This window comes from Notothenia rossii, assembly GCF_949606895.1.
Source record: "Notothenia rossii genome assembly, chromosome: 7".
NCBI classification, from domain to species: Eukaryota; Metazoa; Chordata; class Actinopteri; order Perciformes; family Nototheniidae; genus Notothenia; species Notothenia rossii.
The window spans coordinates 53,502,035-53,517,451 of record NC_136905.1 but is presented as its reverse complement, the minus strand read 5'-3'; the positions used below and the strand labels follow the sequence as shown (position 1 = coordinate 53,517,451).

General features: G+C 42.5%; 1 protein-coding gene across 1 annotated transcript in view; it reads right to left on the bottom strand.

Annotated features, from left to right (window-relative positions):
* Positions 1-18: 18 nt before the first annotated feature.
* Positions 19-15,417, bottom strand: part of atp10d (ATPase phospholipid transporting 10D) — a 74,741-nt gene continuing 59,342 nt past the window's right edge. The window contains exons 20-23 of the mRNA XM_079692807.1: positions 14,395-14,475; positions 8,678-8,782; positions 8,386-8,573; positions 19-7,862 (exon numbers count right to left, since the gene is read on the bottom strand). Coding sequence (XP_079548933.1) covers positions 7,673-7,862; positions 8,386-8,573; positions 8,678-8,782; positions 14,395-14,475 — 564 coding nt within the window. The 3' untranslated portion in view covers positions 19-7,672. The remainder of the gene's footprint in view (positions 7,863-8,385; positions 8,574-8,677; positions 8,783-14,394; positions 14,476-15,417) is intronic.

Genomic DNA, 15,417 nt, shown 5'->3' with positions numbered 1-15,417 from the left:
CTGGTCATGACGACGAGGTCTTCTTTAGCCTTAACTGGCGTGGTTTATTTTCATATATGCATTGCACCACTTGACCTGCTCTCCATGAGAGCTAGAGGGAGAGAGATAGAAGGGGAGGGAACAATCCCTTATATCTGATACCTGACGTCAGCTACAATAGCTGCGCCTCCTTACGCCTATAGCGCCCTCTTACTGTGGAACAGTTATAGTGCAGTTACATGCAGACATATTAATACTTACACTTAACAGGGCAACTCACCCTACATTCACTGACATGAATGACATGGATATGGCGCCACCTTGTGTCATGTTTACAATGCAGATTATTGACATTAGGTCTGGCAATACAGTCAATCATTATCCTGACATAGCCCATTCCCAAACCGCCCCCTACACCCTACACCTACACCCTACCCCTCCGTTTGCGCGTTCACGCGGAGGGTCCGCCATATTGAGGGCTGTTCCAAACCAACGAGTGTGGAGCGGTGTGGAGGGGGAGTGGGCTATCAAGCCCTCAAACAGCGAGTCTGCAGCGGTGCTGACTTGAGACCGGTCTCTACCTGACCGTAGTCACGCTGTGTGTGTCCGTCAAGTAGTTCCAGCAAACATCCGCTGATAAATTGCGATTTTAACAACCTCATGATAACCTCATGTTTTTAACTTAGGATCATACCTGTGTTTAGTCTAGAAAAAGGGTGAAAAAATGTGTGCATTTTATTATAAAGTTGTGTATATTTACAGACTGTTGCAAAAACTAAGAAGCTTATAAACATCAGGTTTAAAACTAAAATAGCTTTACAAAAAAGTAACACAATGAAAGATGTTTGGAGTTTTATTTGAGTTATTAATTTACATTTTTTGTCAAAGAGATACTGATTTGAAACCGTTGTTACATACGTTACGGCATTTCCTGTTTCTGCCGGAGAGAGGGGAGTTTGTCCTAAAGCTTGCCGCTGTATTTATACCCTTAACCCAGAGGTGCCCAGTACGTCGACCGCGGGGGCAATGCTGGTAGATCGCGAGTCATTCATAAATTAAAAAAAATCCAGCTCCGTTAAAATAGACAAAACAGGTTTTGATCCCTCCTCCTTTGGCCTCCCTGCCACTTAATTCAGGAGTTGACTTGATTGACAGAAAAAGCGACCTATTGCTTTCCAGTCTGTTAACACAGAATGCAAAGCGATACAAAATCAGTCAAGTGCCGGGAGAGACAAACAACAAAAGGAGTGCGGGAACGAGCAAAAAGCTAAAGACATACCACTTCCACACAGAATGGGAGGGAGAATCTTTTTTTGTGATGTCACATTCAAAGGTTATTTGCCTTATTTGTAAAGCAAGCGTCGCTCTGCCAAAGAAAGGTAACGTGGAGAGGCATTATCGGAGTGTTCACAAGGCATATGACAGCGACTTCCCTCCGAGTAGCGAGTTGAGAAAGAGAAAGGTCATGTATTATTGCTACACAAACATTATCTCTTAGTCTTAGTGTCGCCAACTCGTTTCTAACATGCAAAAAGACAAACAAATGCGTCTATGGTCGGTGTATTTTCTATCTTTCCAATCCAGAAGAGATCTCTCTCTCCCCCGTCTGTTTGCAAGGGGGCGGGGCAGTTTACACACACGCATCCGCTACATGCAGCAACACACGGAGGAGATGGTGGAGAGAAGCGCTTCAAGGTGTGGTTACATGTTACCCGTCTTGAGGTGGACAATGCTCGTCACCAAAAGTGTTTAGCATGTAAGGGCGGTAACACGAGCAATTTGTCTAAACATTTTGCAAAAGTGCACCACATTCAGACGGAGGAATGCACCGGGTTCGACTGTCTTTCGAGTAGCTCTGTAGCCCCATCCACGAGTAACGTTTCCACGTCAGGTGTTATGTATGCTAGCAGCAACACACGGAGTTAACTACATTATACAAACATGGGTTAATGATTAGAGGTAACTGAGTTATTTATTTTGTTAAAGTTTCAACTATTCTCTTTCCAGTTCTGTCATCAGATTATTTAATAAGATTTGTTAAAACATTGTTGTTTCTTTTGATGTGAAATATTATTTATTTAATTCAAATAAAAAGCAATGTTAATTTTGTTCACAATTTGTTAAGTTAATTTAATAATATATGTATTTTTGAATCAAGTATTCATCTTTATTGTCTTCATTGTTAGTTTCCACATGCCTAAAACAACCTCAAACTAAATCTAAAAGTTGATGGCTAAATAAGAGCGTTTGAGAAATTGTGCAAGGCACACAGTAGTAGTCCGAATAGTCGATTAATCGTTTCATTAATCTATAGATTAATCGATAATCAAATTAGTCGTTTGTTGCAGCCCTATTGTAGTTATCCCATGTAAAAATAAAACGTGTTATTCAGCAACCCTTGCAATTTGGGTTTTTATTTTTGGTTGGTAGACCTCGGTTAGCTGGTCATTTCAAAAGTAGCTCACCAGCCAAAAAAGTGTGGGCACCCCTGCCTTAACCCTTAATGGAGGGAACTTCATTCAGCTGCGAGTGTGGCTACAAACGGAGTTCACTCCGTCACGGAAGGGGAGGGAGTCTTCCAAGCTGACAGAGAGTCCAAAATGGGCCAGATCTTTGAGCTCGCTGAGATGGGTCTTGAGTTTGTTGAATGCCGATTTTCTTTCCTATTCTGTACAAACTACTTGTTGTGCTACAGCCAGTGAGTGCACGACATACTTGTAGACAGTTAGTCTACAGTCTTTTCCAATTTTCTCACATATGGTGTTGATGGGAACATATCTCTCTCTCATTCCATGGCCTGCATGCATGTACACTAGAGATGAACCAAACATGTATTTACTTGCATAATATATGAGCAATACTTCCTACAGACCTCACAATGATGCGGGAATATGACTCTGCAAGATGTATGGCATGGAGCACCATCCTTGTGTCTGTCTCTTCCTGATCACTGTACAGTGATGTCAAACTGCTGACTCCTCCCCTTCGTCAAATCCTGAGTGTAGTCTGTGGGGCAGCAGTGACAATGTAGTTGCTCACAAACATGCACAGTGTCTTGTTTCCATTACTCCTCAAGTACTTCCTGTAGTTTGGGACATTTGATCACTTGCTGATATTAAATGTTAAACATGAAACGCAAAAAAATGTGAATATTACATTTTACATGTGGTGAATTGGATTCCACATGTGCCTCTATCATGTGAATGTATAAAAATAAGTCTACACATAAATTACAAACCAAAAGGGTTGACAAGGGTACTAGAATCTGAAGAACTTTTATCTCATTGTCTGAAACAGCATTTACGGTCACTGCAAATGTATATCATACATCCAATAGAACAATTAAAAGAATATAAAAATCAATGCACTTTAGTAAAAAAATTCCCATGTGAAAGTATTGCATCAACTTTAAGGCTTCATGGTTTCACCTTGGGTGAAAGATGTGCATAAAATCAGGCTGCAGCAACACGACTACATAAAACTCATGAGGCTTACCAGGGGGGTATACTACGAATCTAGTTCAACCTATCCTGGATATGTTTTGAGTTATCCGGTTGACTTAATCCAAAACAAAGCCGCTCTCGCTAAACTGTCCTACAACGCTGGCTATCAACTCGTTTGCTCAAGCCAGCCGTGTCCTATCTAGTTAGGTGCGCGTTCACATAAAAGGGGTGGTATCTGGAGCATTCAACCAATCACAAAGATGGAGAAGCGTACTGACAGCGCAGCGTCATACTTCCTGAATGAAAAGTCAACTATAATATTAGTCAAGTATGAAGAAGTTAAACATCCATGACTTAAATACTTTATCCAGGATAAAAGCCATATAGCTACACCTGCAAGGTGAATACAGGTAAAAGAAAAAGTGTTTGAATGCGTACATTAACAGGTTTATGATATCACTGCCCCGTCTAAGACACGAGTGGATCTGACTTTAATTACATTTGACTCGAGTGTTTCGTAATGTGTTGCTTAAAATAATACTTCTGCATACAGTATGTGACACTGTGAGTGTTGCACGGACAGATACGGCTCGGCTGACTCAGATAAGGAAATATATGATACATTATGATGTGATATGATGTGATATGAATGATAATGGGACTCATCGAGGTGGGAGGTGATATTCTAATCATTTTCACGTTCACACAGTCGGTGATTTTGGCCGGCCGAATTTCCTGCAACGGAAGTTTAAACTGTATTTCCTCCGCACACTGAGCTCTGATTGGTCAGCAGGCGTGGTGAAATTTTACTGTGTTGATCTCTTATCCTGGAACCTATCCTGCTTCGGAGCACAGACTAGGTTCCAGGATAAGTCACCATGGAGATCTAGACCGCTAAAAAGTGAACCAGCTTCGTATTACCGGAAATCCCAGAAGTTATCTTGCTAAACGAAAATCCTGCTTCGTAGTATACCCCCCAGGAGTGTCAGGTTGATTTTCTTCATTTGGTTGAAGGTTATTTAATCTAAGATGGTCTTTGTTCGAATTGAGAAATTATAGCATTTCATATAAAATGTACAATAGCCCTGTCAAATCTCACATGACTGTCTAACATCCAGACTGAATTTATTTCAAATGAATTCAAATCAACTGCAAAAAACTAAAACAATGAAGAAATGCAACAATATCTCCAACAATGTAAAACTGCATTTGAAAACAGTATGAAAAAAGTAAACATGATTTGTTCGTCTCTAGAGGTTAAACACTACATAACTTACCCTGCCCTTTAAAAATGAATCACTGTATTTCTTGCAACATTGTTAGCATGTTTAACTGCAGTTAGGATGTAAATAAACCACACTATTTCAATACGGGTGGAAATATTACAAATATAAAACTAAAGTAAGGGAGCTGTTGTTTGAAGAAACACAGTGTTCTATTTATATATGCAGGGCCGCCCCTGGCCCCTTGCAAAGTTATATGATGAGGCCCTCTGTGTCACGAGGGTCGACGGGGGGTTGAGGCCAACTCCGTGAGGTGAGGCCCCACGCAGTCTGCGTGATCTGCCTTTAGGGAGGGGCGGCCCTGTCTATATGAATTTACCAACAGATAAGTTTGAATGTTTTAAAGAAAAATGTGAACAAATATAGTGAGTGCCCGAGGATGATAACATAACAGACAATTATGATGTGGCATGATATAGCCTGTAGACAATATGACTATGAAAGTAAATTAAATAAAATGTAGGCTATTGCTAAAGTTAGCTAAAGTTGAGAAAACGTAAGCTAGGCAAGCTATTAAAATAAATTAGAAAATGTAGACAATTGCTAACGTTATCAAAAGTTGAGAAAATGTAAGCTAGCAAGCTATTACTATAAATACGAAAATGTAGGCTACTCCGAACTTTAGCAAATTTTGAGAAAATGTATGTCAGCTAGAGAGCTAACTACTGTAGCTTACTGTTTGGTTAAACAGTATGGCAAAAAAAGTATCTTTCACACATTCACTTCGCTTGGTACTCTGTTGCTCAAAGAGTGAGCTGCTATGAATATCCGAAAGTACATTCCAACAGCGCTGTCCAATGTTTTACTTTGAACCAGAGTGTACTTGGGCCCTTGGAGTATTTATGAATGCAGCCTTAAAGAGGAAGAACACGTGTTTTGGTTGACAGCAGTAAGTTGGATTTTCGATTTTATCGAATTTGTATATTTTAAGAACGTAGACACACAGCTAACTTTAGCCACATGCTACCTGCGCACCACCAAAATGCAATGAGAAATTAAACACAAAGTCGGTTATCTACAGCAGCGGCTTGAGTGCCAGATTTTCCTCTCAGCAGTTGATTGACCAGAGCTCCGATACATATTCAATTTACATTCATAGGGACACACACATAGCACTCCACTCGGATGCTAGTGCTTTGTGTTAAAATGTCAACCAGTATGATAGCATTATCAGTGCCATCTGTTAAAAAATAAATTAAATCTCATTACAGCTAAATTCTGATTCAGTTGTTCATTTCTCATTCTATAACTCAGTTATCTGAAACATATACAGCTAAACCGTGATTTGACTCATATCATACATTCTGATTACTGCGCAAGCATTTAGTGAACTCGGCATACCACGTCTGAATAAGAAACGAAAGAAACACTGTCATATTTATTATATATGACAAAGTGTGAAGTTTGGTCAAACTAATTAATGAAAAATGTCAGAAGATTCATGATTTTACAGATTGTTTTCAATAAAGTTTGGTGACATATTAAACACATACTCATCGGAAATATGAGTGAAGAATGTGTTCAATTTTCTTTTAAATTATCTTTGCCAAAGTTATTTGGTTGCTTGCATGTAGCAAAATTATCATTGTTAAATAAATAACTGGTGAGTGGAGGTCACATGATTATCATTACATCCAGCATGTCTTTTGAACTGTCAGCTCTGTGTGTGTGCGTGTGCGTGTGTGTGTGTGTGTGTGTGTGTGTGTGTGTGTGTGTGTGTGTGTGTGTGTGTGTGTGTGTGTGTGTGTGCAGGGTTGGATTGTAACGGAATACATGTAACGGCGTTACGTAATCAGAATACAAAAATCAAGTAACTGTATTCAGCTCGCATTACATTTGAAAAACGAGTAATCTGATTACAGTTACTTTCGTAAACCTGAACCTGAAGTGAATACATTTTCGATTACTTATTGGAATTATTGGTGGAAAGATTTCCTCACAACATTTAATATTCATTACTAAAGGTACAGCCGAATCATCAAAGCGCACAAAACCTATTACCGCCGCAGATGGACCAAAAAAGGGAGCGTTTGAAAAAGGTTTGCGGGTCCGCTCAGTGAAACAATAACAACGAAACATGGAGGAACAAAAGTCTGCATTTAAATCGTGTGTGTGTCTGTGTGTGTTTGTTTGTAGTTGTAGTGTGTGTGGTTAAAACACATCAGCCACACCCCTCTTTAGCCTTTCTAATGATTCTGAAGGTAAACACAGTGAAGGTGGTGAGTGAAAGGCACTGCGTGGCGCGCTCCTCTTCTCAGAGGCTGAGTTAACTCTCCCGCTGCCTCCTGGTGCTGCAGAGATTTCATGAAGTGAAGGAGATTTTCCTTCTATAAAACAGCTGCGGGCAGCAGATACTGTGAGTGTCACGGACATGAATTCATAGATCAAGGCAGACTGGTGCACACACTCTTCTGTTTTGCCAATCCAGTGGTTAAACAAATATCTAAACCCCTGGCCGAAATGTCCTTAAAATGAAGTCCGAGTTTGACATTTAAATTCATGTCCCGCCAACACTGGCAGGACAGAAGGCGACACGCCCGTTCTAAGCCCTGTCCCTCACTCCTCTCATCCCAAGCTGCATCCCCAAAGAGTTTATTATGTTGTTACATCGTTTCAGATGTTATGTTTCAGTTGTGCTCTTAATACGCCATTAAAACAGTAAAAACACGTTTAGTTTCCTTTTGCTTTTTGTGTCTCCTGTACACCAAAACATACCCATCTGTGATGGAAAAAGAAAGTAATCCAAAAGTAATCTGATTACGTTAAGACACGTAACTGTAACTGTATTCGGATTACTTTCAGAGCCATGTATTCATGTATTTACAAAGTAACCCTCCCAACCCTCTGTGTGTGTGTGTGTGTGTGTGTGTGTGTGTGTGTGTGTGTGTGTGTGTGTGTGTGTGTGTGTGTGTGTGTGTGCGCGTGTGTGTGTGTGTGTGCGTGTGTGTGTGTGCGTGTGTGTGTGTGTCAGGACACTGTGTCTGAGCAGGGCTCCAGGCCCGGGTTGTCTGCACACACTGGCAGCCTGTTTTTGGGCCGGCTCTGATTCCAGCGCTGCATTTTCCTCCGGTAATTCTCAGAATCCTCTCTGTCCGTCTGAGCTGATTTCAGAACAGCGGAGGGGTGTAAAGTGTTGAACAGAGCTCGGAACAGCAGCCTGCAGAGGAGAAGTGGACCGACAGGGTCAGTGATCGGCTCATTTGAGCTCATCACAGGTATATTACGATATGAAGAAAGATTGAATATATGTTGGATTCATTTGATGGCTTTGCAGTAGTGTCAGAGGAGGGGAGACAAAGTAAGGTCAAACAGGACGAAAACTAAAATAATACTATTATGGTATACATCATATACAGTACATTGCATTTCATATAGAGTGGAGCAGGAATGAGTCCTAAAAGATATTTTGCGTGTTTGGTTACCTGCCTGAAATAAAGGCTGTGGTTCACATAAGCTTAAGAGAGTTTCACATTTTGTTTTACTACATAAAATAGATAAGTTAATACCCCGCCAGAGAATTAAAAAAATGCTGGTCAACAAGTGACTAAGTGACTGCACTTTAGCTGTCTTTAACTTAGCGATGCTGAAGTGATGTTAATATGTGGAGTCTTGAACTGTCGAGACGTATTCAGTCTTCAGTGTGTAGTGTTTGATTGTGTGTTTATGTGCAGTGTGTGTACCTGGGTATCAGCGCTGTCACAGTGGTAAGGGCACATATGATGTAGAAAAGTGGGTCAGACATTTGGAGTGTTTCCACCCACAGAGGGTTTGTCGGGGGGCTGCAGGTCACACAGAACAAACCGAAGAGCAGCACGAAGCCGAAGTAGGAGGCAGCGCTGAGCAGCAACACCAGCGCATGGATCCACGTCTGCAACACACACACCTAATGTCACACACTTCCATTCTTTGCTTTCCTTACAGAACACCAAACAATGAATGACTGGAGTGGCTGACAGCTGTAGAGTGTCTGACCAGGGTGGGGCTCTCGATGACTTGGTGCAGCAGGATGATGAGGAGGGCGGAGGCGTTGATGGGAGAGCCGAAGGAGAGCACACTGACGCTTGACCCTGCAAACGCCTGAAAATCACAACACTTGGGTTATTACTACGAGATATCAAATTTGATGCCATCGTATTCTTTTTTGATAGTAACAACAAGCCTTCCTAGCAGCAGTGTGGAGGACCAGTACACAGAAGAAGAGCATGTCTCATACTGGGTAATTCCCTTAGTGCACTGCAATGTGAACACTTGTGCAGTGTGTGAATCTAGACCAGGGATAGGCAAATGGCGGCCCACCTCCTCTTTTTGCGGCCCTCAGATTAATTTATAAACAACATAATTAATAAAAAAAATATATATATATATATTTTTTACTTGTAGTACTGATACCATCCACTAGACTCCTAGTTACGTCGCGAGCTGCGTACATGATTTCGTTCGGCAGCCAAATACCGCAAAATAATCTGTGACGCGTTTGTGTGTATTGTGTTTGTTTCCCGGGGAGACACTCACAAGAAACACCGGCTGTTGTTATGTCTGCTGTGACGTCAAGTTACCGCTCGTAATTATGCCGTTACAAGCTTAAAAGTTGTATTTATCATCTGAATTTGGCGAAACAAGTTTAATACTCTAAAAACTATGACTTTGTTTATTTGAAATCAGATGAAAACAAACTGTAACAGACCTTGCTGTGTTATCTATGATTACTACGCTTTTCATTCATAATTTCAGTGGGAGGGAGGGGGAGTGGTGCTGAGGAAGCTGTTGGTGTCTGAACTGCCAACTGTGAGGGATATCCTGAGGTATGGCATCTACTTGAGGGATCAAAGTAAAGATGATAGGAGGAACTACCCAGTGGACCAGCTGGTGGGTGATATCTTCCCTGGTCTGATTGGTCAGTGGAGCAAAGCGAATGCTCTTTTCAAACCACCTGTTATAAATGAAAAGGTGACCATCATGTCCAAGCTCAAGGAGGTCTGGAATCAGGCAGTGAAGTGTTCCCTTGGGAAGGGCAAACTTGATGCCAAAGAGAGGTTCAGTGTCAAGTTAGACCAATTATTTGATATTTTGAATTGCAAGTGTCAGATTACCAGTTGTGAGGGGGGAGGCTGTGATGGCTGTGTGATCCAAGCCCACATTAACATTAACAGGAACAGCAGAGAGAAAAGGATTCCTTTAAAAGATCTTGCATACATCAAGGGACAGAAAGAGAAGGTTGGAAGTAAAGGACCCCACCAAATGGGGCCCCTAATCTGCATGCAGGAGCACAAGAGACAGGTGAGGACATTGGAAAGGCAGGGGATGGAAAACATGGCTGAGGAAAGGAGAAGGAGCAAGGCAGCCAGGAAGGATGTTAAGAGGTTTTTGGCAGATGGGGATGAGGATCTGGAATTGGAGAGTGGTGCTGAAGATGAGTTTGTCCCTGAAGTTGAGCTCTTCCCTGAAACTGAACCTGAGCCTGCAGCTTCAACAAAAGGACAGAAAAACTATGATGATATTCCAAATATTGCGCTTGCTAGTGTAAGGTATGGCATAGGGCTGAGACCAACTGCAGCGATAGCAACTGCAGCTCTTATTGATGCAGGAATCATCACAGAAGACAACACAAGTAAAGTGATTGATAAGAACAAGGTCAAGAGAGCACAGGAAAAGTTGATGAGAGAGCTGGGAGAAGAGTTTGAGGAGAAGTGCAGGGAGATGGGGGGGATCTCCTGCATCCTCTTTGACGGGCGGATTGACCTGACAAATGTGATAATGGAAGCTGAGGGCAGTGACCAATCTTTTCCTGCAAAGATCAAAGAAGAACACTAGTGTTGCTGGTGAGCCTGGCAGCAACTACCTGTTCCACTTTACCCCAGATAAAGCAACTAAAGAGGACTCACATGCTGAGCAGATTGCTAAGGTCCTGTTTGCCTGGCTGAAAGAAAGGGGTTTTGATAAGACCTTATCGGCCATTGGAGGAGACTCAACTAATGTCAACACTGGTGTGAAAGCTGGGGTAATGCGAAAGCTGGAGCTGAACCTGGGGAGAAAGCTGGTGTGGTTGGTGTGCAACCTGCACACTGGTGAACTTCCCCTGCGCCATCTCATTGTTGGCCTTGATGGCCCTACTCTGTCAGACAACAAATTATCTGGGCCAATTTGAAAGCTCCTTGATTCCGTTACAGACTTGGATATCAATCCTAACTTCACCCGGATCTTTGTTGGCCCTCCACTGATCAAGCTGCCTGACAAGGTAATTCAAGATCTGTCAACTGATCAACACTATGGCTATAAAATTGTCTGTGCAGTCAGGGATGGAGTGCTTCCTGCAAGGCTGGCTCTGTTGGAGATTGGACCAGTAAACCACAGCCGCTGGCTCACCACAGCAAACAGACTTCTCAGGCTCTGGGTGTCAAAGCAAAGACTTAAAGGAAAGAAACTGAAGAATCTACAATTGATTGTGGAATTCATCATTGGAGTGTATTATCCATGTTGGTTTAACGTGAAGGTCAAGCACTCCTGGGTCGAAGGGCCTGGGCACATCCTGTTTCAGCTGGACTGCCTCAAGTCCCAGAGGAAGGAGGTGCTGGACCTTGTGATGCCAACTGTGAGAAGATCTGCTTGGTATGCCCACAGTGAAGCCATCCTCCAAACACTGCTGTGCTCTGAGGATCAGAAGGAAAGAATTGAGGGGGTGGAGAGAATCCTGGCCATTAGGGGAGAGGGGGACCCAGACACTCAGCTGGGGGACTCCTCTGTCAGGACCAGAAGGACACCTGACATCAATTGTGAGGCTTCCAGCATTGGGGACTTGATCAGCTGGTCAGAAGGTGTGTCAGAGCCACCTCTCACCTGCTTGCTAAGCACCTCAGAGGTGAAAAATGCCATCAAAACCACCATGGAGGTACTCAACTGGCCTTGCCATACTCAAAGCATTGAGAGGGTTGTTAAAATGGTGACCGAGGCTTCTGCTAAGTACTTCTCACAGGAAAAGAGGGATGGAGGGATCAGAGCTCAGGAGAACAGCAGGCGACTGATGTCCAAGAATGAGTCAAAGCAGGACTTGTGCAACCTGGCAAAGTTCAAGAAGTCAGAAGATTGATCTTTGTAATCTTATCCAGTTATATATAAGCAGTTCACCTGTTATTAAATATGTAAAAATGATTTGGTTTTGTCAATATAAATGATTTCCCTTATATATTTTACTATCTTATATAGAGGTTCGAAAGGGTAAAATTGCCAATTTAGAAATACAAAACGATGTAGGTTAGAGTTATCTTATCCCAAAAATAAGCTCATATTTGAATTCCCCATAAAAAAACAAATAATATAGACACCCCTCATGTTAGGATTTCCTTCAGATTCATGTTGGCACCTGAGTATGACCCGCCATAGGCTACAAGTGTCTTAGGCCCCGGCCACATGAGAACGCATACGGCTAAACGCATAGGATTAACGCAAACGCAATCGCAAAAAAGCTTCCGTCCACAAGAGGCTCCATGTATTATATTATTCATTATATTAGATTCGTTATTCATTTGTTTTAAAGCTCAATCAATAGCAAAGAAGACCTTCTTTGCTATTTATTGAGCTTTAAAACAACGGGGCGCAAACACGGAGCCGTTGGACCCCCCAGAGAGTTGCGTATGCCGTTCTATCCACCTTGGGACCCGTTATCATTTCCGCAGTTGTTTACTGTCATATTCGGTCGTCCTCGTGTGGCCGAACGGTCTATATGACACTAAACAGTAACGCAAACGACCGTTTTCGTCCTCGTGTGGCCGGGGCCTTAGCCGTATGCGCCCCACGAGGACGCATACGGCTAAATGCATAGGATTAACGAAAACGCAATCGCAAAAAAGCTTCCGTCCACACGCAATATTCACTGGATAGTGTCTGTCCACACGAGACAGCTCCGTTTAGCTCCAACCGCTGGAGAAGCTGCAGTACATTATGCAGGAGCCTGTACGTGGCGCTGTAACTTCCTCCACAAAAGCAGCGAATAAGCATGGCTGTCATGGTTGCCCTTCTGTTTATTCTCCGCGGTGGGGGCCGAGGGAACTGGGCAGAGTTTTTCGCCAGTCAACGTGTATTAAAGTTTTAATCTTCCGGACAAAATTATAAAAGTGCCGGTCAAAGGTCTTCTTTGTTATTTATTGAGCTTTAAAACAAATGAATAACGACTCTATATAATATAATAATAAAATACACGGAGCCTCTCTTTTTCCTCCCTCTCTTCTGACAGCGTCAGTGTCTGTCTCATGCAGCAGCTGATCCAGTAATGAGTGACCCGACAGTAAAAACAAACATATTTATAACTAGTTTAGGTAGTTTGAGAGGTAATTAAAATAGCTAAGGCTATGATCTGACTTAAAGTGTGTGTTTTGCTCCGTTCACCGCTGCATCACAGCGGGAGGAGCTGCAGGTGAGCAGAGCTGCGTGTCTCCGTCCTGTCAGATTAGACTTCACTCGCGTTTATGTCCATATCGAGAGAAAGATAAATAATCTGAATTCAGGGTGCAGTTTACTTTGACGCGGGGTTGAGCAGCAGAGGTGGGGAGAGGCGGGGCTATTGCGTCATCATTATCAGAAAATGATAGTATAGGGCGCACACACGGAGCTGTTGGACCCCCCAGAGAGTTGCATATGCCGTTCTATCCACCTTGGGACCCGTTATCGTTTCCGCAATTGTTTACTGTCATATTCGGTCGTCCTCGTGTGGCCGAACGGTCTATATGACACTAAACAGAAACGCAAACGACCGTTTTTGTCCTCGTGGGGCCGGGGCCTTAGGTTCAAGTTATTACAAGTTAGACAACTAATGTCTGGGTTAGTGTTCATGACTACATGTTTATGTCATCTTAATGGTTAATCTTAATGCACACACACTCTTAAATAACCTGTTCAATACAAACATGCCACTTATAAACATTAAATATCAGTTCTGTGAACTGATATTTGTTTAGTGAGCTGTCAATAAATATGTCAGACTTAATTTGTTCAATAATTACATACAATACATGGAATTTGTGTGTGTGTGTGTTTCAAGTGAATCTGCGGTCCCCTGGTACATACATTATGTGGCCCCCACCACCATCCAAGTTGCCCATCCCTGATCTAGACCGTGTAGCCTTTTCTTAAAACACACACGGATGCTGTGTCCTCATTGGAAGTGTCAACTAAATGTTTTGACTGTTATGAGTGCACATTTCGGGTACTCATAGTTCACTTTGCAATGGTATGAATCTATGCACTCAAATCAGCACATGTAAGTACATTAATACCCGAATATAGACACAGCTAGAGACTTTGACAGGCAGCTAAATGACCAGGGGTCTCATTCAAAAACATATTTTACATTTAAAATATGCTTACAGTGATGGCTTATAAGCACAATCAACACTGCAGGTTTAAATATCTATGAGGTAGGCTAAAGGTGTGATGTGAAGCAAAATGAATAGTGTGATTCGTCATTATTCAACCCACCACCTCACTCTCTGCTTGAAAAACAAGTGTACAAATGGGTTACAATTTCCTTTACACTGTCGGTGCACACATTTTCCTGTCAAGTTTGTTTTTATTAATCACAATGTTTGAGTCTGAAGTTGCGTACTGTTCCTACGCAGGGGTTATAACCTCTGCGTAGAAGACCCCTGCCCACCATGTAAAGGGCAGCAAAGGAAGTACATATTTGACATTGTACTTACACAGTAAGGCACAAAGAAGCAGACGAGGCTTTGGTAAAAGGCATCCAGGACTGTGATCCAGAACAAGTGGGGAACAGAGACCTGCAGAGAAACACAACATGGGTTTGAAACAGAGCATATTTTCTGCAATGTTCCAAAATCTAAAGGAAAAATCCCATTGCTTTTTGTTGAGGGAACTTCTGGTCTGACCTACAAAAATACATCAACACAGCACACATGTACTACATTTCTGAGAAGCCATCAATATGAGGTTAAAGAGCCTGTGACACAAGTTCCCCCCATCATCCAAACCCATCAATTTGAGTAAATATTGTCCCCTTGGAAACCGTTACTGATCTGCCCTTCAATGTTGACCATTTTCTGGATCTTCTAGGGGATTCTTCAAGTCCCGCCAAATTATGTGTGACGTCATTGCGGGCACAGCGCTCCAGCTGCACCGTTCAGGATCCCAGCATCTGCATGTAAACGCACGATGGCGCACACAGCAGCAAGCTCAGACAGCGATGACAGTTTAATTTTGAACATGTCTGAGAGCTCATATGAGGCTGAAGGATCGGTTTATGTTGTATCTGTTAGAAATTGAGGAATTAGGTGCGTCAATATGGGCGATCATACGGTCATGTAGCCAGTGGTGGACTGGGACTAAAAATCATCCTGGGACTCTCGACCGGCCCACTTCGGTACCGCTAGTAAATTGTCAACGGGGGGAGTGAGGGATGTGCTAGTGACTTATCCGACCGGCCCACATCGGTAACGGCCCATGGTAAGACAGGAGAAAGAGCAGGAAGTACTTCCTTTGTATTTGTATTGTTGCTTTGTATCATTAAAACAAGATTATTTTTTAACTTGCATTCTGGTGTTTCTTAATCCCTTCCTTTTTACGAATTTACCCAGCTTACCAAACGACACGCGGAGACGAGGTTGGTTTTAAACATCCTCAAATCTCCAACACTCTTAAGCAGGTGTGCCCATAACAGGTCATTAATGTGGAGATCACTCTGCTCTCTTTCAGCTCCAAGGACA